Source organism: Hipposideros armiger, unplaced genomic scaffold (assembly GCF_001890085.2).
Source record: "Hipposideros armiger isolate ML-2016 unplaced genomic scaffold, ASM189008v1 scaffold_649, whole genome shotgun sequence".
Taxonomy (NCBI): domain Eukaryota; kingdom Metazoa; phylum Chordata; class Mammalia; order Chiroptera; family Hipposideridae; genus Hipposideros; species Hipposideros armiger.
In genome coordinates, this window is record NW_017731999.1 from 521699 (window position 1) to 546657 (window position 24959).

Sequence of the window (24959 nt, forward strand, 5' to 3'; positions counted from 1 at the left end):
CAAACTTTAATGTGCATCCTAACCACCTACTAAAATGCAGATTCTGTTCTGGAGGCATGGGGTGAGGTATGAGATTCTGTATTTCCAAATAAGGTCCCAGGCAATATTGCTGCACACTTTGAGTGGCAAGAACCTAGTAGGATTCTGAACGAATGAGATATAGGATGCATGTTCTGCTGAACTCCTAGGCATCCTGATGTGTTTTTTATTGTTGTTTTTTCCAAACTACAGAATCAATGGGTATTTGGGAGCTGCCAAGAATCCTTCCAATATATGTCAAGAAAACCTTTCACTATCCTCTCGGAAGTCTGGACTCTTTCGCCTTCCCCATTTCCATTGCCGAGTTTCAGCCTGCATTATGTCACAATTGGTCCATTGTGATAGTTCCTAATTTCTCTCCCTACCTCCCATCTTTCATTCTTTTTTGTCCTGCCTCTTTGACATTCTCCACATTTCCACCAAATTATCATTCTCAATATCAGATCTGTTAATGTCTCATGCAAAAAAGTCTGTCACTAAGCTCTCATTACTTATAGTATAGAGTTGAAATTTCTTAGTATTCCATGCAAGACCCTTTGCCAAATTTTCCTGTTCATTTTCAACCTGCTCTCCAGTTGGTTTTCTAATATTTTGTGCACTCTAGGCTCACCAACCTATTGCTGTTCTCCACTTTATGCTCTATAGTTCTTTCTTTCCCATCCTAATATACAGCCATTTTTCCCTCTGTCATTCTTTTCTTTTCAATCTGAAAAGTTCCCAGAGCTCCACATTAGCAAAAAAAACCGAAAGCCATCAGTAAATTAAACTCCAGGTACCTTTCATTTCCCTTTATTAGCTGCTTTCTCTGGCCCTCTCTCCCCATCTCCAATTTATGTTTACAGTGATCACTTTCCACATTAGTACCTGCACTCAACTCCTTGCCTCAGGGACTGCCTTGGGAGGAACCCAAACTAAAACACCCATGAAAAGGTTAGTGCCTCACATTCCCACCTTTCCCTCCATTCTCATACATAAAATTCTTAGTTGGTTTCTTGTCTTCATTTTTTTCCATTCAGTCATTTATTTACTCACTATTTCAGACATTTAATATTGAACACCCTATGTTTCAAACTTTGTTCTAAGTAATGGGGATGAGGAAGAGTAATTATCAGAAGGTCATGGTTTATACCCTTCAGGCATTTACAGGCTAATGGAATAGAGAGATCCCAGCTTCAGCAAGTTACTGAAGCTGGGATAAGCTAGGATTGCTTCTCCCAGACATCAGAATCCCTTCATTCCATAGAGGAGACATGGTGGGCATCTAAGCATGCTACCCTGTCAACGGAGTGTGCTTTGGTGAGACCAGACTTTCAGCATCTTTCAGTTCACTCCTCATAAATGGCTCTGTGTTCCAGTGGTTTTGATATTTTTACTTTAGTGAAAAAAAGCATATGTTTATGAACATATGTGTTATGATATTTGATTTGATTCTAATATATATAAGAATATATATTATATTTATATATAATACATGAATACACATGTATAAAACAATAAAATTAAACACAATCTTTCTTTGTTTTAAGTGAATTACATAACTCTGTGAAATTCTACCACTGCATCATTTTACTATTTTATACAAAAATAGAAAAGGAAACTGACACGATGAAGTTTAATCTCTAGAGAGTCCTATAAAATGGCTTGCACTCAGGAATGGCAAAACTGAGCATTTATTCCTCATAACACTCAGAATCCCTTAAGGAAGCAAAAGGTAAAAGTATAAAAGTATATATGATCTTCTAAGTCAATAGAATAATACAGATATTTTTGAAAATTAAGCCTTTGGTAAATTACATATTTGTTAAATCTTATTTTGGCAATTGTTTAAATCACTGACAAAGTGCCTTCTTGCCATATTTCTAAAGAGAGAAACTGATGGGTTTATAGTAGACAAATAAAAGCCAAGGTTATGTTGCTCATACTACACACCCATTTGGAAATCATTATAGCTAATGCTTACATTACATTATACATTTACAAAGTTCTTAGATATATTTTGATCCAGTATATACATTATCCTTAGGTATAACATATGTATTATTATCTCCTTACATCATATACATATATATACATTTATATTATTTTATATTTATATAAAAAGTACCTATTATATTTATCTGGAAAGTCAGTTACAGGAAACTTAAGAAACTTGTGGAAATCTTATAACTAGTATATCCTGGAAATAAGAAATGTACTCAAATTTTCTAACCCTTAGACCCAAATATCTGACAGAATCCCACATAAGCTTTTGAAAAGTAAGCATGCAATACTTTTATAATTTTTGTGTTAAACTGGATTTTTATAAGTTGACCTTAAAGAAAATGATTCTCAGAGTCTTCTAAAAATTATCAAAACTAGTTTTTTTGCACATTACAGAGTTTCTCCTTTTTTCTTATCTCCAGTAGTAGCCTTGACAATTCTAAGAGCCCACAGAAGAGCCCCAAGAGTAAGTACAAACCAGAGTAATTTTCTCAAGTAGCAAAAGAGGTGAGAATTCATGACAGAAATATTTCCCTAGGTTAAAAGGTGTTGAAAGGACAGTAACTTTAAGCAAAGGGACTAGGATTTTCCCTTTCCCCTCCCCCAAGATCTTAGTCATTTATATCCTCATTGTATAATAAAGCACCTATTTGTGTTTTATTATAAAAAATTATTATATAAAAAAAAATGTTTTTGCTAGGCACAGTATATGAAACCATATAAAATATACCATTGTTTTGAGATTTACAGTTCTAAGAGAAAATTGAGAGACACATATAAATACTGATCTTAAAATATCAAGCTAGCTCAAGCAGTCAGGAAGAAGAAATAATTTACTATTGCTCTTCAAACAAGTTTCAGGAATTCCACCTCCATTTTTAGCATAGAATGCCAAGTACATTATAGTGGTCTTGAATATCTTCATTCATTCATTTACTGATTTAACACTGCACATTTCTGAGTACAGTTGACCCTTGAACAACACAGGGGTTAGGGGCACTGACCTCCCACACAGTCGAAAATCTGCATGTAACTTTTTTTTTTAAAGATTTTTATTAGGGAATTGGAGGAGGGGAACAGCATTTGGGAATCGGGTAAAGGCAACAGACAGACAAGTTGCTGTCCTTTTGTTCTTCAGTCTAGTTGTGGAGGACGTCGCTTCACTGGCCCATATGAGTATTATCATTGTGCTCTTCCCGGGTGAGGCAGATAGGTTTCTGGCCACTGGACGGCCACTCACGGCAGCTCTTGGCAGCTCACCCTGGCTGCCGGCCACTCATGGTAGCTTATGGCAGCCCATTGCAGCCCCAATGCAGCCTATGCCATCGCTGGCGACTCACAGCAGCCCAGCTCCAGGTTGAGCTGTTGTTCATCATCTTAGCTGTAGAGGGCGCAGTGTCACTTGCCCATGTGGAATCAAACTGGTGGCCCTGCTGCTCAGAGCTCGTGCTCTCAAGCCAACTCTTAACCAACTGTGCCACTCGGCTGGCCCTGCATATAACTTTTGACTCCCCAAAAACTTAACTGTAATGGCCTACTGTTGACTGGAAGCGGAAGCCTAACCAATAACATAAGCAGCCAATCAACACATATTCTGTACGTCATATATATTATATACTGTGTTCTTACAAGTAAACTAAAGAAAAGAAAATGTTAAGAAAATCTTACAAAAGAGAAATACATTTGCAGTATTTATTCAAAAAAATCTGTGTATAAGTGGGCCCATTCCATTCAAAGCCTTGTTGTTCAAGGGTGAACTGTACCCTCAGGTATCATCAAGTCACTCTGCTAGTTGCAGATATCTAGGTAAATCAGACAGAGTCCTTTTCAGAGCCTGGCAGTCTAGGATAGACAAGGAGCCAGCTGTAATTAGCTTGTTGTAACACACACTAACAATTACCATGATAAAAGTGTGGACTTAACATTACAGGAAAACTGCATAGGATCACCTAACTTAGCACAGAGGTCTGGGAAAGTTTTCTGGAGGAGGTGTGGCCTGAGCTGAGTTTTGCAGGATGTTAATTTAGCTAAGCAAAGACCTTGATTCAAAGGTAAATGTCAACACAGAGTCATGTGCATCAGGGATTATAAACACTGTTTCCTCGGGACATAAATCATGAGTCAGGGATTGATGGGAAAAAACTGGAGAAGGGGACATAGGTCATAAAGAGCCTTCTACTGAGGAACTTGAACTTGAGCCGTTCCAATGCAGTAATTTGATTAGAAATTGTTCTTCACCTTTGACTTCAATTTTAGAGGACAACACCTCGTATGGCACTATCCCAGTCTTACATTCCCTATTTGGCCATTGCATCTCCTAATTTGCTTCTATCTTTATAGACCAATGAATTTTGTATATGAGTATATTTATTTATATTAGGGAAATTGAGTAGCAGAAGTATTTGGCTTCAGATCCTATTTAAATAATCAAAGAAAGATGAATTAACAACTTTTAATATCTCTCATACTTCGGGGGTGAAAAAAAATACCTGATTTTCCTTACATGGATGTGAACTTTACTATGAATAATAAGAACTAAACTTGTTTTCCAAGAAAATCTCATAGATTAAATATGTTCATAGCAATTTTCCCCCCTAAGCGTACCATTAGGCCATTTGGGACACCCAAATAAATGCAGTATAAAGCAAATTACTGTCTTTTAGGATTTTTGAGGAACAGTAGCATTGTTCCTACACTCCAGAAAAGCAAAAGAAGTATACCAAATAAATCCTGTATACAGAAATAAGTGATCACTTGTATTCAAAGGAATGTTTTTTCTGCACAGGGATTCACTAAGAGCGACTCAAATCTAATGTTTAGCTATAATACTTTAAACTTGATAGACAAGAGTGAACAAATACTATATGTCTAACTTTAGAAGGAAATGTTAACATATGCCCATTCTAGAGACATAGAGTCAACAGAGGGGACTTTCAGAGGAGATCATGTTTTTTCCTATTGTTTACTATCACAGTAGTGTATTAATGCTAAGGAAATATTGCTGGAGAGTTAGAGCAAAAAACCCTCTGGGTTTGGCCTATTATTGAAAGAAAGGTGCCATTTGACCTAATGAAATCAGAAATTGATTAAATGTAGTTCATCTAGGGGGAAATATGGTCACGGAGTTACTGCCAGTGTCAGGAGGAGATGGGGTGATCTAGTGTTTGAGTGCTGATAGGGTTAGATAGACTTTCACAGTAGCCGATGCTACAAGATACATGACAATGGACGCCCACAGGTCAGAGGGTAAGATCATCCCCTAGATGGGAAAGAAGAGATTAATCAGAATATTCTTTGCTCAGCTTGTAACTAAATCCTTTTATCAAATGATTCATAGAGAACTGAATGTTTTGAAGAAACTGCAATCTATGGGTCCCAGGAAAGTTGGGATTGCTGCTATCTTGGGTAAACATTTCAGAACAATCACTGCAGTCACACAGTGCCTCAGTAAAGCCCTGGAACCTTCGTGAATAATACTGTTTTGACAAAGTAATTTGGATGCCTGATTATCAAGTGTGTGTCTAATCTTTACTGTTTTTTTTTTCTCTCATGATGTTTAAATCCTTCAGCTTTAGCAACTTGAATTTTAATCTAAAATTTCATTTTTTCTTCATCAACTAGAATATTTTTAAATAAAAAAGCTCCCTTATCCTGTGGAAAATGATCAAGAGAACTGGCCCTCATTGTTCCTTAGATATTGTCTGTCTTATAACTATAGTAAAACAAACTTATTTTTATTTTCACATTTTAGTGCAATAGTATATTTATCTCAGGTGGATATTTTATGAAACAGGTGCCAGGGTGGCAATATTGATTTAAAAAAAAATCAGATGAGTGACCATCTACCCAAATCAGAAAACTTTGTCCCTTTGACAACACAATAACGCATAATACTTCACAGAAATATTATGACTTTTTTGTTGTTTTCAGTTAAGAGCTTTTCTTTTTCGTCAGAACTAGATATAATTTATTTCTGCAACCTTAATATTGTCTTTATTTTCTTGGCAGTTGGCTTATTTATCATATTATTTTCATGCATTGGCAAGCTCAGTGTGTTTTATACAAAATACTTAATAAGAAGAAACTTTAAAATATGTATTTATATGAGTTTCCAGGCAGGCTTCACAATCTGTGTTTAAAACAATTGCTAATTACATCTTTATCCAAGAAACTAGTATGACTTTTCCATTTTGAATAATAAGAAGCACCTTACAAATTTTCATACTTATATATAGTTATAAGAGTGGACACACACACACACACACACACACACACACACACAAATATTGGCTTTGGGGACAAAAACAGGAAAACAATGAGTTATCAATGTTTTATACTGAAAGAGATCAATGTAACTCATTCAGAAAATTTGATCTTTCTTAAATAGTTTTCAAGTCACAATTACAAAATATGTATATACTTTTATTGAATTATGACCATGAATAATGTCTAATTGTGTTTGCGTGTGTGTATGTGTGTGTGTGCACTCTAGTTTTTAATCTGTGAAACTTTCCAAACATACCTAAAGCAATAGCATTGTGACCATTCATATAGACACCATCAAATTCATCAAATGTTAGCATTTGAGACAATGCCAGACTTAATCTGTCCTTGTACATATTTCTTACAAAATTCATCTGCCCTTGCTGAGGATTCACTTCCCCATCCACGCTGTAAAAACTTACTCCCCAGTCTTCCATTCTTTCTTTTTCCCCACTATTTCCTCTGGCCTGGAGGTTCTGCAATCCCTGATTGCCACCACGAGAGATTTTCAGGGTTCATGATCCTCCTAGCGAAAACCATTCTGAGAATCCCAATTGCTTTGGTTAGTGCAGGTGTTAGTGCAGGAGTAAGGGAGGAGGAAAAGGGAAACACCAGTGAAGAGCAATGCTACTGGGAAGTCTTAGCTCCTAGGGTCAGAAGTGCAGCAAACTCAGAATGAGCTATTCCTTAGAAACAGCATTCTACATGACTGCATAAAGTTCAAGTGTGCTTTTGTGGCTCGTACATGGTTTCCTTATGAAAATATGCTGAGGTCTGAGCAACCAGTTTCCAACTGGATTTTGAGAACATAGTCTACTCACAGTTGTGGATGGCCAGTATTATTGAGAATATAGTCTACTCACAGTTGTGGATGGCCAGTATTATCATTATTTAGATTAGTACAAAAATCAGCTTTCTAGCACAATTTTTTTTTCACTTGGCATGGTCATGATTTCTTTGCCGTCAAATTTTTAAACAAAGATATCATTAAAGGTTCACAAGCATTTTCATTTACTATACTGTATAAACATCTCAATCCAATTTTTCTATTTCTGTCTCTAGCTTTGTAGTCTTGTTCATACACCCTTATTACACACAATACTAAGGTGCTATGGAATTAGAAAATCCACCTCTAAATACTTTCAAGATTTTACCCAGAACACATTTGTTTTTTATAATACATTTGTTTTTTATAATAATTGAATCAAAAGGCAGATAACAGGAAACTCATTTCCTTTTAGTTCTCTTGACTTTTGATTTTATTTTTCTTACTCATGTTCGTTTTGTGATGCTTATTTATAATGTTAAAAATGTTGATTTTATATAAAAGTAATCCAAGGTCTCTACTCATGAATTTTACAGTTTAATAATTGATTAGCATGAGATATATTATACCTAAAGTATAAGCTAAATACAAAACTAATTTTAAAAAATTGAAACCACTTATGAGTAGAGGTAAGACTGTTTGTTGTGCACTTTCAGGAATATCTGTTAATGAAAAAGAATGAATACAAGAATGAATGAACTAGAGCTATGTCTAAAGGAACAGTGAAATGGGTAGATGTTGAATCCATTCCATCAACTGGAACTTCTTCATGACATGCTCTTCTGGGTATAAAAGAATCAAGAGTATTATTGGCTCCCTGTGCTACATTCTGTGAGCTGCTCCCAAGACTGCTGTGTCTGCCATTTTCACCTGGGGAGCCGCCAGGCGAAAGACCAGCTGTACATGTTTAGAGATTTACAGCAATGGCTCCCTTATTCAATCCTGGCTCCTCTCCCCTATTTTCTCTACACTCAGGGAGCGGATGTCAAGTATAGGCGCCCTGCTCCAGTCTTCCATCAGACACCACCCCTTGGCTCATGCCCTATTTTGGTGCCATCTGCTTGGGGACATAGAGGATGATAATAAGAGCTTTTACTTATTGAGTGCCTGCTGTGAGCTAAGTATTTACATATCTAATTTCAAATTCTCACATGATCCTGCAAGGACAGTATTAAACCCATTTTTATCGATCTAGAAAGTGAAGCTGAGAAAAGTTATGAAACCTCTCCAAGGTTATCTGAAGCAGGTTTATATTTGAGATTTCCTGTCTGCTATCAGTGGAAGACACTTCTCTTTTCTTGGAAAAATATGTTAGTGTTTTCTTTGATTGACTCCATTTTTCATAACGGCAGTCCCTCGAGAGCTGCTCTCCCACTCTCATCCAATGCTGGTGTCCTGAATTTCCCACAGTGATTTGGCCCTTATATTGAATTTTCTGGCATCTTGTCTGTTAGACTCAACTGATATCTTAAGATATCTGATTAGTACTTAATTGTGTTGGCAGGTTAGAATCATATTTTAAAAAAAGAAGTATATTAGCACTTAATTTTCTGAATTCACTCATAGAAAGTGCAATCCCCCCCTCCCAAGTTATGCAGAGAAACTGGACAATGAAATGACCACCTGTTAGCTGCTAATGATGTTCACATGCCTTTAAAAAAGTAATTCTGGCTTTATCTGTCTACAATCTTGGCGACAAAACTCGTGGGAACATCAAGGGCACAGGAAGCCAAAGGCAGCAAACTGACAATAAAGTTTGTGCTTAGACTACTAATAAGGAAGGAGATACTGTGAAGCTCTAATTCTACATAATTATTTAATCTCAAGGGGGTGACATAAAACTGAATGCATATTTTAAAAACTCAAGTTTGGGTGTTCAAATCTAGGACTGAGATCAGAGGAGTTTCACACAGCATATTTCTTACTTGAAAAAATATTTTAAAGAACATCAATATAAAATATGCCAATCACTATTTCAAATGCATAGTCTAATTTGATACTGTGTGGGTGGTTCAATCATTATACCTTTCAAAAAAGAATGAATACATAAATACTGAATTAACTTAATTCAAAGTAATAAATGGATATTAACTGTATCCTAAGTTGCAAAACTATATACTAGCCCTAGCAAAGGCTTACCACTATAAATATCCACTAAAATACGTAAAGCAACATTTTCTAAAATTAGGGCTAGCATTAAAGATTAAATGACCCTTTTGTTTTAATAGTGAAATCAAAGTCCAAAGAAAACATCTGGTTTTAATTCCTTTGCTAATATGTTTTTTGGTCCCTATTTAAGTTTACTGATTTCTGTGGATCCCATTTTAATGTAGTATTTCCTACCAAGATCAAGGTTGATAAACTAAGTTTACCTTTTATTTGTTCTCTTCACTACAGTGTAATGGTTAAAAACACAGGCTCTAACATCAGAGTGGTTGACTTTGAAACTTCTCTCCCTAACTTGTTTTTATACAAGTTGCCTTAATTTTCTGTGCCTTCATTTCTTCATCTATAAAATAGGGTTAACAATAGTGCCTGCCTGATTGTGTTAGTGGGATAATTATGTAAGTCAGTACAAGACAAGCACTTAGAACATTGCCTGGTAGGCCCTAAGTTCTCAATATTTACTAGCTATCATTATTTTTTAACTGCAAAGGAAATGGTGAATATAAGGTCATTATACAGTTAGGTACATTCTGAAATGAACAGAGTAAATCATATGTGTATTTTCCCTTGTCTTCAGGCAGGATTGAATTTAAGCCCCAACTAAGCAAATGATTGTCTTTCTCAATTAAAAATAAATTCTAAAGAAGAGTAGTGGGTATTCTATCTGTAGGAATTCCCCCCACCCCCCCGCCTCCCCGTATCATCCTAAAACATTTCATGTGGCTATTGCTGAACAAAGAATCCATTTGCCTCAATGTTTCTCAAAAGCACTTTTACAAACCTCTATTTTTTTTCCAGAGCTCCAGGCTTTAGAAGTGTGCCAAAGTCTCCTCCAAAGCAGCGATTATATCTGAGATACCAGATTTACTGATCATTGCTCATACATCCTTTATATCTACTACAAAATGGTTATCTGATTAACACTAACTATATACTCACAAGAGAATTCTAATTTTAAAACCTTACCTTATGTCTGATCCCATAAGAGGTAAAAGAACACAATGTCCAGGGGTTGAAGGGAAATGTTCAAATGAGACAACTCTAAACTATCGCATTATGTGGAAAAATCTTTTTACACGGCATTGCTAACTCTCCACAACGTATTTGCAAAGCACCATGCAGTTCAAGGCATTAACACTGATCATTTTAAACTTCAACTTAACTGGCTAACTAAATATATATCTAGCAGTTGTTGAAATTATGGGATGGTTCTTTAGATAATGACTTAATTTTGAAAGGGTGCTTCTACTTGAAGTTTTCATGCTATTTCTAGATTTTGAGCTCCTACTAGCTTAGCTTTGGAAGATATGATATCACATATAAATAGCTTTCTCCTTCCTTGTATATGTGTGTGAGTGTGCAGGTATATTTCATATATATGTATATGTATAGATGTACATAGTCTTTCCTAATGCACATAAGTAGCATGACTATAGACACACTTAGTCATCTAGTATATGTAGTTAGGTACACATGTAGAACTTATGTTAGCAGTCCTCTGCTTACTGAGTTCTCCTTAAATTCAAAAAGCTAACAGGTAACTACACTGAACTTTGGTCAGAGGAAAATGGCAAAAAGATGGCCATTCTGAGATTGGGTAGCTAGGTAGATGATCCAGGAGACGTACCTATAATTTTTGAGACTTTGGAACATTTTTTTTCTCTGATTTTAAAGATATCTACTTCTTCATTTAGGAGGTTGGGACTCAAACAAACTCTATGAGATAAGTGTGACACCTTTTAATAACACCCTTCTGTTGAGGAAGAAACAGGTTGGGAAAGATTAAGAGATATACTCAAGGTCATGATATAAGTGGAGAGATTGGTCCTTTTTATTCTAGATTCATTTCTTTTAGAGTATTAAAACTAAGTGTGACCTTAGAGAACATCTAATTCATGTCCCATATTTCTAAATCTTTCTGGCAGTCTGAAAGCATGGAAAGTTGTATAGCCTGTTGGTTTACCTTGGGTCAACTGTGGTGGTCATTTGTATATCTTTTAATGTGTAGAAATCATTTGATTACTAAGGTTTGGAGATGTTTGACATTTCCCACTCTCAAAATCAATCACCAATCTGAACGCCATAACTATTACTCAGAGATTCAGAGGTTTGGTGTAAGCAGAGACCATGACCCTGGAACAATTATTTTTTCAAAAGGCATTACCACCAATGATGTGAGCAAAGCATCCAGCCTGCCCTCCAGAGCATGAATACCTGGCCAGGAACTGGCTACGAATCTTCTGTGAGTAGCCTGAGTTTGGCTCAAATCTCATTTCAATGCATTTATATTTCATAAGCCCTGCATTTGGGTGAAGTTAAAATGAGCAATCAAAAACATACTTACTTAAAGACTTTCTGTGCTCTGGTTTCTGTTCTTTTATATCACTATCATAGTGACTTAGTAATTCAGTACTGGAGGATCTCTGGATTTTGAATAAGTCCATGTTTCTTGGTGGACAATCTGGATCCTTTGGCTGGAAAACACAAACAATTAGCCTCAACAATTTTACAAGAAAGAAAAAATTTACAAAATAGTCTGGGGATCTATTTTGATGTTAGATCTAAAGGAAAGTTTAAAATAAGATTATTTGGGGGATGGGACCTCTATGTTATGCTTAATATACAGATTTAATTATAGTTGTATATATGGTGCTTGCTAAATGCTGTACATTAACCCAAACACTCCACATGCATTAGCTCAATCATCACAGTAATCCTATGAGGTAGGTATTATTATTATTATCCTTACTTTCCATGTAAAAAAACTGAAGCCAAAAAAGATAAGTAATTTGCCTAAGGACACACAGCTAGTAAATCATAGAACCAGGATTGACTACAGAGGCCAGCCTTAATGACAACAAACTCAGTGTGCGTGCATGCCTTGCGGGGGTGGGGGCTGGCAGGGGGGAGGGCACAAGCACTTACAAATGCTTATTTTTAAAGTTTTAGTGCCAAAATGGTATAATGGAAGACTGTGATAGCAAGAAAATCACACCGAAAATGTATTTTCCTATTGTATACATTATTAAAAGCTCTCAAAAATAGTTTTTTCCTCAAGATTTTTGCAAATGTTAGTGTCCTAAAATTAGATGTTTGGTTTAGAATCAGTATAAAAAGTAGCTTTCAATAATTTGACTCTTTCAAAAACATACTGTGAATGTGTGATTTAGGGTAATTTCATAAAGTTCTAGATACGTAATTTTCATGAGAAGAACACTCTAGCTTAGCTGGAAGAACAATGAAAATCAGTACAAAGGATTATTATTTAGTGGTATTATAACTGAGTATGGGCTTAAATACATTGATATTTATTTTCAAGAATATGTATTACAGACTGCATAAACTGAAAATGTGAAAATTTGGTAATTATTAAGCACTTGTGTGCTTTTTACAGCTTCCAGTAAATGAATGTCCATGCTATTTCATTAAAAAAATATGAATGCACTGTGTTTTTGAGAGAAATAAAATGACATTTAGTTCCACAAATCCTGAAATGTTTTTAGTGGACTCTATTTAAACTTAAAATAACTTAATATTTCTCAATCCATAGTATACATTTAAATGTGTGTGTGTTATACGGCTAAGCAAAAAGATTTAAATGACTGCATTTTAATTAATAAAGGTAACAAAGCAAATACATACCAATCTGTCAATTGCATTTTTGATAGCGTGGAACCAATCCAATATGATGAAGTCAATATCTGACTGTAGAAGGAACTCATTTCCTGATACTGTTGTGATCTGAAAAAAAGAAATTGACAGGTAAGCAAATCATATAAAATAGATCTCATATATATATATATATATATATATATATATATATATATATATATATATATATATATATATATATATATATATATATATATACTTTTTAAAAAACACATTTTAATCCACTGAAATATTTTCTTGTATTCCAGTAATTGTCTTTCTGGGAACTGGGAGACTAGGATCATTTTGAACTGCTCACTATAAACTGTTTCTTTCATGTCATAACAAATACATTATTGTTTTAATAATAGAACGATTAACTCAGAGTAGTACTAAAGCTGAATTACTCCAACTCAAGGAGAAGCAAGCCAGGAAGTTCAAAATAATGCAGGCAGTATCCACTTAAGTCAGAGCCTCCGAAACATGCACCCGGGTGTGTCAGAATTCATTCTGCACTTTTGGCTCTTTCCTGTTTGTCTTTTTCAAATCTAATAGTATCTCTATATTTGATTTCCTTTTATGAAGGGCTCTAAAACAGATTATTTACCAAAGAGACTAATGCAGACGTTTCTAAAAGGTCATTCAAATGAATAACATTTGGCTATTTCTACTTTCCTATCATAAAGATCTATAGGAAAGTAATAAAGGACCAATTTCCCCACACAGGGAGTATATTAAACTAGAAGTTTATTTACATATTTGAACCCCTCATAGAGAGCATTTATCAAATGAACATCCCCGTTCAAGACTCCAGGGCTCTTAAGTAGTTGGCCATATTTAGCATGTAACTATATGTTTTTTCATTACAGTGAATTTTTTTCTCCCAAGAATTGTGACAGAGGATGTGACCCTATAGAAACAGAGCAAAGCTCTTGATTTCACACATAAAGGGCTACTTAGAGAAGAATTTGATTAGAGTGGGTGTGGGCACGCTTTTTGTATTAGGCCATCAGTCTGAACTGTGAAGATTTTTCCTTTTGTATTATTGACTTTTTGTTTTAATGGGAAGATGAACATTTCCCAACTGCTGTCACACATCAACCAAGGCTGCAGAGGTTTAGAGGACTGACATTTCAACATACTCAGTCAGGAGCTAGTCACCTCTTCTCAGCCTTACTTGCTCTAAATAGGAGGTGAACACTGAAATGTGGCACAGGTTCAGGAAATCACAAACCATGCTTCAGATGTCTCCATAATTCTATCATTAAAGTGACAATTATTACCCAGAATAGCTCACTCTGAAGGCTTAAATGATTCTTATGGCCACATTTAATAACAATGATCCCGGAGGTTTAAAGAAATCTTTGATTACACACATACATAAATATTCATTTGTCATTTATTTTTAGAAAAACTATATGGAGATGCAACAGCACTCAGTGTGGCAATGTAACCATTATTGAGTGAGATGGATTCCAACTTTTTACCACCGTCAGGAGAGGAACTATCCAAAGTATATGCAATTGTGAGACGTGAAAGATTAGAAAATCAGAGGAAGTTAATTACCCGCCCTAGAATCTGACAGATTACCAGGACCAATCACTCTTTTCTTAAGTCAAAGTGCACCGTAAGATTTGGGATAGCCCAAAATAGCCTCCAAATAGCCTTCTGTTTTATGTATCTAGTAAAAGACAGTTAAGCTGATGTTTGCCTAATTATCTGAACACCCTTGCAATGTTCTTCACTTACATAAAGTTCCAAATATTTACTTTATAAAGTGTTGCCACAGAAATAGTAATCTAAAAATATAAGGTCACATCTAACCAACCCAGGAAAACCAGTAACGTCCTTGACCCTACCTTCATCTTAATCTTAATGTAAATATTTTGATTATAAATGTATTATGTAACTTCATAATTCGTTAACATACACAACAAAAAGTGAATTAGCCCAAACACAATCTACAATCTATTTCTCTGCCATTATAAATAAACCATTATTAAAATTATAAAAAATGAACCTTTCAAAGTACAAGAAACAAACACAATTATATTTACTGTATTCTAGGGTTTAGTAAAGAGCCAACGTAGTTCAGTTTTCAGCCTAGTAAGTTCAAACCATGATAAAATATAAGTACTTCAGCAGTGCATTTGCATTTGTGGTGCATGCTATGCAACGCAAAGATCTTTTACTGCTCACACAACCAAATGCCAAATGTATGTTAAAAGTTTCTTTGCCCAATATTTTACTGCATTAATCGTCCATAATCAGTGGTGTATGAATTCATTTTGGGAAGCTGGATCCGAGCACTATCTGAATGCAATTCATTCAGAACATCCTTTCAGAGATACAGTTCACATCCTTCTCTCAGTCTTCACACTCATCTTTCGAGTTACTAGGCCGTCTGGAGAAGTCTGCTACTGCTCTCTACAGTTTAAATGCATCCACTTCTTAATTACAGTCAGTAATTGACTTTGTTCTGCTCCAGCCCAGTCGCTCACAGGAAAGCAGTTTCAAAGTCTTTGGCTGGTAAAGCCCATTTAATTCAGGTTCTCAATCCACTTTTTTTTTACATGACCTCTTTAGGTTTTTCTGATAAACGGTTTTCTGAATCATATTTACACTTTGAACAACTGAATTTTCAACACTCTTAGGGAAATAAAAAGACATCAGTAAAGAGTGCTTACTTTGACTAAACCTTTTGATTCAAAAACTCCTGATGACAATCTGAAATGATGTAGAACTAATAATAAACATAAAAGATTTGATATTAAGCAATACTAATATATTCTTTCTATATTACAGTTTGCTTAAGTGACAGATGCTGGGGTAAAGTGGATACAAAAAAAAACTTATAGAAAACATGACAAGTTTAGGCAAGAGCTGCTGGTCTCCATTTTGCTTTGAAGCCCCCTTTAGACAAATGTCTCTTGAAATCCTTTTTCTCCAAGTCCTGTTTGGAAGGAATATATCCTTGCACCAAAAACAGTCTTAATGAAATGTGCTAGTGTTGTCGATAATTGTTATCTTTAATTACCTGTCTGGGGAAATTTGCCCCAAACATTTTCACTCTAAAATAAGGATCTATCTGAATTCTTGCTGGTAGCAAATGTATGCCTAAGAAATGATATAAGCATATCCACTGGGAAAATGCAGAACAGACACATTCCTTAAGTCTTTTTGCTATTAATTCAACAATAGATTTTGCTAGAGCTAATAACCAGTTTTATGTGTTCTTGTTATGATTCCTCTAAAGATGAAGGCAGGTATATGGAGCCCAAACTCCTCTGATAAGACCTGAGAAGAAATTTGTTTGTTAAGCATTAATTAACAAAAGTAGTAGTATTATAGTAATTTAAAACATCTTAAAGGAGTTTTAACAAGTAATGTTTATGTTTACTTAAGTATTGCCCTTTTCAACATTGTCAATTACATATCACCCTTGTCAATACGGATTCTGAGTCTTTCCCATGTTAGATTTGAAATTAGCTGAGAAATTAATATGTAGGATGGCATTTATACTATTAAAAATTTCCATACTTTGGTTTACCAGAATAGAAACCAAAAGTGTTTAGAACTTCACAATTTTTTTCCTGATTATAAGAATAATTGAATTTATTGTGGAGAATTTGGAAAACATAAAGAATGATAAAGCAAATTAAGCCTATTCACAGCTTCACAGAGTAAACATTGTAGATACTTTAATTATTGCTAATAGTTTATAAATAATAGTTAAATGAATTTGATAATGATTGATGGACAACTTTATGCTACAGATAGATACCTTATCAGCAAAATATATTTGGTGTTTATTGGCTATCTCTGTTCCTGTTGAACCTCAAATGCATGTTGAGAGACTATCAAGGGTGCAAGAGACAATGAGTGATGTCTGTTCCTATCCTTTATAGTAGCACTCTTCCTCTTACAGAGTCAACCCCACGAATAAGTCTTTGTTCAGGAGACTCAGAGGATGTATTTCAGACCAAACATCACCCTGCACATCAACAAGAACTAATTAAGCTCCGTTAAGTGCAAGGCACATTGCTAGAAGCTGGGGATCTACAACCCCCACTCTCAAGAGTTCATAATCTGTTTGGATACATAGCATATATGCATATGAAGATAAATAACAATAGAAACTGGCTTATACTAAGTCCCAATGTGAGTGGCACAGACAATACTCATGTCAAGATTTCAGAAGACGGAGTAATTACTGCACACGCATTTACATCATGACATTATGCATAAACTGTTGGTCATGATGCATTATTTGTGAAAGGTTGATTGTATCAGAACTTTAGTATATTAAGGATACGAAGTCTACCACTTGGTATGCAAAGTGATATCAGCTTTAATGATCTCAAAGCACATAATAAACATTCTGCAAATGCCTCTTCCCTCCACTATCATAAAGCAAATGAAGAAAATGAAGCAAATGAGGAAAATGAGACTGCCATTCTATCAAATTGGCATCATTTTAAATGATAGAATTAAGAGATTACAAAGATCTTGATTTCTAGTTCACTAGTCCTCAGCAAACAGTTGTATACAGTCCAGGACTCTCTGCATGTGGTGAAAGAACCATGATGATTTTGGCTTTAGTTGTCATTCGAAATATATGCATAGATCTGAGACAAAAATCGCTTGTTTCTTTACTGTTATGTTAAAAATAGCACATTTTTAAAAAAATCACCCATATTTTTACTCAGATTTTTTTCTTTCTTTTTTTTCCCTCAAAAACTATCACTATTCTGCTATAAAAAAATATTTCTAAACCAGAACTGGGGCATCCAAAAACTCCTTCAGATACCAGAATGGATTAAAACAATCCCACATTTGAACTAAATATCTCTCACATTTTGTTTACAATCAACCTCTGTGAACCTAAGGAGGGTTTACTCCATCTTAATGAAGCTGAAACTACATATAGCAAATGTGTAATAAAATATGCCAGATAGCCAAAGAGCCCTAAGAAATGTTAAATGATGTAGCTACAGTGATTCTACAAATAAGCGGATTACCCATTTAAGAGGAATGGAATTTAGTTACTATTATTTTTGGAGACACTTTGAACTTCATAATGAAATCATTACACATGAATTAAGTAGATAAACACGTCAAAATATATATACTAAATTCATTTAAAGTGACAATAAATTATTTTTTATATTAATTATGGCCATATCTTTAATGAATTCTTACAGTCAAAATATAGATATATATTTTGGCTGCATCATAGTGAGATATAAAGACCTCACATTGAAGCGATAATGATTTTTTAAAAACCCCGCAGATTCACATTTTTTTCATCTCACATCACACTCTACATTTGATATAGCTGATCAAATGAGGGTTGTCATGGTTATACTAATAGTTAAATTACTTGGTCTCAAAGGTGTTTATGACCACCAAAGAAATTACATTATCAAGCTGCATGGCTGTCTCAAATTACAGTCAGGTCTGGGGAACTCCTAACATTTTTCTTAACATGTCGAGCAAAGTGAACATAAAACTAAGGGTAAAATATCAGAAGTAAAAGGTCTTCAATTTGTCTTTCCAAAAATGTTACTTGTTAAAGCATTTTGTGAGAAAGTATCTGTTTTGTGTTCCCAATGTTGCTAGATGTTAAGTAAATATATGCTGGTTATAAAAAAAAAAGTTGCTTTGGCAACTCTCTTATTAAAATGCATTTGTAACCCCCATCTGTCATGAAAGTTTTGAAAAGTTTGTTTACTTTGGCTAGCAGCCTTATCCAGGGTTACCCTAGCAAACAATGATAGCAGTCTTCAGAAGTTGTGTGAGGAACAAGCCACTAGGGATCCATTTTTGTTTTAATTGGCACACACAAACACTTTTCTGGTCTGTCAAGAAGATCAAGCTAATATGCATGGAGGGTGTTATATTCTCAGCTTTGGGGAGCAGTAAAGCTCCCTTTATTTAAGTAATTTAAATGATAGACTGCAAAAAACTTTGCAAGTCAGAAAAATGTTTTATACTTTCTTAGGGAATATTTGTTTTAAGCAATGGAAAATGTTCTACATATCTAAAGATGTTGAACCTTATGTTATAATTACCCTGTTTCTCTAACTCTGTGAAATGTTCTTAAATCCACATGCTACTAAATAAGCCTGAGCAAAAATGGATCCTGCATTTCCACAACTCCCCCTGTGTTAACAAATGTGCGTTCGTTAGTTTCCAGATGTTTATTGGATATGTTTTCAATGTGTTTGGAGTTGATTGATCGGCATGTACATTTATTGAAACCCTCAGTGGTGTCATCATATCAAAATAACCTGCCCATGTAAGCAATTTCTTATTTAATGGAAAGTAAACAAATGTTGGACTACATACACGACAGATCTCAAGTGCATTCTGAAATCTAAGGTTTAAGGCCAACCCTTTAAGAAACAGTGCTTTTTAATTGAAATTGAGCTGTACCTTTGACACCCAAATAATTTGGTCCCTGCATTCTTACAGCACAGATTTGTTTCTGCATAATAAAATCGGTCCTTAGTGAACAGTCATACCCCATATCACTTGCCCACTCTACCTTTCTGTTTATTAATAAAACACCCAACCCCAAATTCATTTCAAACAAACAAACAAACAGACAGACAGACAGACAGACACTTGTGTTCATTCTTTTATCTGTGGTAAAATATCTTAAGCACTGAGAAACAGTCTTCTCAATATTCATGAAAGAATACTATCCAAGTAATTAGTAGATAGTTTAGCAGTTTCCACAGTTTTGCAGTCAGCTACACTAAAACTTTTGCCTGTGGTGCTCATATGAAAAACGACTGAAAAAGTGACTAATCGAAGCAGTTGGCATATAAAGATATAAGCTTAGAGTTTTATTACTGCTAACGTTAATTTTTAAACTTAGGGGGAGTAATTGCATCGAGATAAACTAATCATACTAAGACTTGTGTTCACTGGTAATCACCACTCAATCAGTCACTGCCAAACACAGATCAGCTTCAAGCCTGAGCTATGTTCACTGTGCAATATTACTCATCAAGTCAGATAACCTACAGGAATGCGGTACCCTTGCTATTTTCAAAGTAGAATGATTTTTATAATTTCTATCATTAAATGATGTCCAATTAATATTTTTTAACAAATGCAAAAGTAGACATAAACACAAAAGTTCCCTTTCCCCAAGGTATACTGAATTGTTTTGTATAAGTATCTTCTATAGTTTTTTCACCAATGGCTAAACATTATATGTATGTTCATATTTTAATGATAATATCATGTGTACCATTATGGGTTTTTTATGTATTGAACTATTTATACTACCATCGTCTCCCACATGGAATTAATAACAATATCTTTTCGTCTCCTCACTATCTCATCTGTGTTTCCCTTCTCTGAAATTTGGATCCGAACATCCCATTCCTCTGCTTGATATCATTCTGAAATTCTCCACCGCTGTGATACTGCAATGCAAACTCTTAAAATTCAGCCTGCCTACCTGTCCTGCAGACCCCTGTGTCAAATTTCCCTCTGCATCTTTCTGATCCATCCATCTTGAAATGTTTTTGTCCCCCAGCTGTCCCATACTAATTCTTATTTCTTCCCTTAGAGCAGGTTGATTCCATTGCCCAGAACCTTTGACTTCCTCTATTGTATCATTCACATCAATTTAGATGTCACCTTTACAGAAAAAGGTTCTTTAAAATAGATGTCCTCCCGAGTGCTCCCATGATGTCCTGCTCCCGCCTCATCACAGGACATAGTGGTCCACATGGCAATGCCCTGTTGATTTCTCTGTTACCCCCACTAAACAATAATCACCCTGAAGCCAAGGCAATTGTCTACCCACTGAATGGCTGCCAATCTACACCTAAGAGGCACTAGTATATAATAAATAAATCTTATCTACTTTATACATGTTAGTGATTCCATTATATCCTATTATTTGATATGCCATGATATATGTAACTCACTCTCCACTGTAATACAATTTTGAAGGTTACAGTACCATTGTGTTCTTTCAGGCACCACAGGTAGTTTATTTTGACAACTACTGATAACACTTTTATCAGAGTAAAGTAGGCAATCCATTTTGAAGATTGAGAACAGCAGTCTGAGACTATATTTTCCCATCAGTCAGCACATCCTAGACTTCAGACAATAGAGTAGGTTTATGTTTCAATGCGTCGAGCTAGAATAGAATGTTCTTGATTATATTCCAAAGCTACCATGTGTTTTCCAGAGATAATCTATACTAGATCATCCAAGAATGTCACTGTATGTATGAACCTTTTTAATTGATAATTGGAAGTATGGGAAATTGGACACAAGTTTAAGATTTTTCAAGAGCTAAGTCCTTAGGTTAATGGGTCAAGTCTTTCAAGAACCTCAATAATGCACAGGTGCTCACTGCTGTCCATCAACATTGCAGCCATTAATTTCACTAAAGCACTGTTAACATTAGTAAATGAGCAAATTGTGGGAGGACAGGTGGCAGTAGTTATGTTACCAATAATTTTGTTTAGAAGTATTAGCTAATTTAAGATACAATGACTTAAGTACAAACAAATATTGTTGCCACTAGTTTATTGCTGACACGTGTCTCCTATTAATAAGTGCTGAGATTGCACAACAAGTATAAAAGATGTTACAGTATGTATCTCTATGCTATTGTAACATATTTGGCCATGATTATGAGTGTTTATAAAACATTCAAGAATTGTTCCATGTCTACTTACATTAACGAGAACACCTGTTAACTTTAGTGCTGTACAGACTTATTTGCATCAGATTCAGGTTTCTGCATACTGTACATCACTTTTTGAAACAATTAGATGCTTATAGAGAAATATAGCTGAGTGAAAAACAGCAGCTTGAATGCCTTCCGGCTCAAGACAATTCAGCTTCAGGTTTCAGTGGAAAACAGAAATCTGCTGAATTACAATACTGCCAGTTAGAAGTGAGTGTAGGTGTATTTTATATTTCTTACATTCAGAGAACAGAAGATCCATATAAAAATCTGTGCTTTAATCTGTGCTTTAATCTTCAAGTAAAATTACAGCCAACTGAGAGTTTCTAGACAAGGATGTCAACTAGTAGGAGATGGTAATGCCACCACGATGTAGATTCTCCATAATCTCGGGGACCTCTTATTCAAAGGTGGTCTCTTTCCCAGCCTCAAAGCTGAGTGATTCCCACAGGTATTTTGACTGAATGAGGACATCTGCAGACTATTGCTCAACTTGTGTTGTTTACAACTCTTTGCCATAGAGCCTCTTCTAGGTGATGACAGAGCTGAAAGGAGTGAAGAAGCTGAGGACTCGCTCTGATCATTCACTTCTGGGCTGCTGGTCACAACATAACCCAAACCTACCAACTCAGAAAAAATGCCTTCATTCCCTTGCAGAAGCCAGCGAGTCTGCCTTATTCATTACCCAGAGGAAATGTCACAACTTTTGCAGGTCCCACGCTATTGACACGCCTATCTGCCACTCCCCAGAGGATATTAAAGCTTCTGCGAATTAAATATTTGCAGTTATTGAAAGGGAGCACTTTAGCAAATCTGTGGATTTGCATCCTCTATTATCATCATTATATTTAAGAGGTGCAATATTTACATCAAAATGACTCAGTTGGTGATATAGTCTAAAGATAAATGTGTATTTATGATCTGAAGAAGTGTGATTTATAACCACTTTGTCAGACATAAACAGAGCTTCTGTGCTGTTCTAGTAAACACAGATTAGCCAGGGCACACACGAACTATTCTCACCGGAGTGATGCAACTTTGACCTGGAAAGTGAGGGAGCTGAGAATTGCCCTTGGAGAATATGTGGATTACCAGAAAGAATGGTATCTATTGCCTTCTCTGATGTCTCGTTGTATGGTCTGGGCAGAATAACAAATATTAGGTGAGGATTTGGGGTTCAACTAGGGAATTTTTATCATCTGGAACCAAACTTCACAATTCAAGAAGTAAAGTTAATACTACAATAAACCTTACTTTTGGCTTCTGAAAATTTTGAAATTGTGTTTCACCAATAGCTTGACAATCTAGACATCACTCTCTATAAAACAGCATCATCATTTCTTAAAGATGAAAGGCTAGCATATATATATTTTGGAGTTTATGAATGAGCAGAAATTTCTCTTTTCCCATGAATTATAGGCTTAAATAAACTAAAAATGTCGAAATATTTTTTCTGGAAAACCGCAAAAATGATAATTCTGCCTATTTGAGAAAAATCTGTTTATTCAAAAGGGTTATCTTCAAACAAACAAGGAAATGTACCTGGCATTTTTACAACTATAATTTAGTGACATATACCATATGTGTGTGTGTGTGTGTGTGTGTGTGTGTGTGTGTGTGTGTGATACTTAAAAAAAACACTTGTGATTATATGACAGACAATGACAACTGTCAATTGAGCAGCAGGCCACACTTATCTAATAATGGAGATGTCTGACATCTGGAATGACACACATTACTCCATGCTAAATGTGTGAAAAAACAACTTAAACCTCCTTACTCCCCCTCCCCCAAAATGATATCTGTGTTAAAAATAGTATGTTTTAAAAATGCTAGACTTTAAGACATACATTGGATCCACTATCAGTAGGGTGACCATACATATAATTTATTGCCTACAATTTTGAAGGCAAAAGAGGCATTATTAATGATTACACCAGGACAACAGACCTACTTTGTGAATATTGGGTTATATGGGTCACTATTCATCACACACAACACTTGGGAGTCGTTCAGCAAGTATTGATCTTTAGGGGTTAGCAAACATCTCCTAGAGTCCAAATCTAGGAACTGTAAGGTATTCAAAAAAAAGCTGGAAGTGACCCTTGCTCGTAAGAAGCTTATAATCTAGTGTAACATACGAGACCAACATGGCAAAACAATAATTAATCATGATTTAAGATGAGACCTATGTAGTGATTTTTAAGGAACGTAAACCAAAGTTTCTCTGAGGGTAAACTGGAATCCTCAAGGAAGAATGTTAGAGAAAGTTCTTACAAGGACAGATGGGGTTTAGTGGAAAAAAAGGAGGGGGCAGAGGATAACACAGGCAACAAGACAAACTTGTACAATGACTCAGAGGGAGGAAAGAATATGACATCTCTAGAGGACATGGAGAAGCTCTCTCTAAGTTCTCTTTGTGGGTTCTTTTCCCTTCATTCATCCTTTAAATGGAGATGTCTGTCAGCATTCTCTCCTAAATCACAACTCTTCTCACTTGGGAACACACCCCTGAATGACATTATCCAATGGTTGTTTCTAAATCAGAGTTAAACTGATGAATCCTTAATTTATACCTCTAGCTCAGATATCTCTCTTGGTATCTATTCCAATTCAAGACATCATTACGCCCTGTCAGATCTCTCCACTATCAGTTTGTGTTGTTACAAATCACTCTCTAGACCAGCTACTTATTAGTGAATTACTAATATAACAAATATCTGAATTATCCTTGGAGATCTTTATAAATACAGAATCTCATGCCCACAGGAACCTAAAGAAGCAGACCCCTGGAGGTACAGCCTAGGAATCGGTTTGTTTATCAAGCTACACACAGGATTTGAAAGTTACTGGCGTTGGGACTAGCTCTCTAAACCATAGACAAATGATCTAGCCAAACCTTTTTCTGTCACCTGTGCTTTAAAAGTCACTGATTAGATTGCTATCTCCCTCAAGATGAAACCTAATTTCTTTAATACAGATTACTAAGCATTTTATGCCTTCTCTTTCTGTCTCTAACCTTTTCTTTTCAAGTCCTCTACTCATTAGCTGCATAACTTTGAGCAAGTTATTTAGAATCTTTGTGTTTCATTACCTTCACCTATAACCTGAGGAAAATAATCACAACTACCTCACAGGACCATGGCTCCCTGAAATATAATTCCAAGGGAACTTGATGTGATCTCAGGCCCTGAGAGTTGAGAATGCAGCCGATTTTCAATATCCTGTCCTCTCTGAAGCCGAGTCTGTAATTCTCCCCTCATTGTGTTTCTTGGCTTCTGAATTCCTATTCTGGGGCATTCACAG

At 35.4% G+C, this 24959-nt stretch overlaps 1 protein-coding gene across 2 annotated transcripts in view; it reads right to left on the reverse strand.

The window, feature by feature from the left end:
• The window catches only part of ARHGAP15 (Rho GTPase activating protein 15), a 652765-nt gene that overhangs the window by 308460 nt on the left and 319346 nt on the right, over window positions 1–24959 (reverse strand). For both annotated transcript variants that reach the window (XM_019625987.1, XM_019625988.1), the window contains 2 exons: window positions 12917–13015; window positions 11619–11748 (listed from right to left, as the gene is read on the reverse strand). In XM_019625987.1, the coding sequence (XP_019481532.1) occupies window positions 11619–11748; window positions 12917–13015 (229 nt within the window). The remainder of the gene's footprint in view (window positions 1–11618; window positions 11749–12916; window positions 13016–24959) is intronic.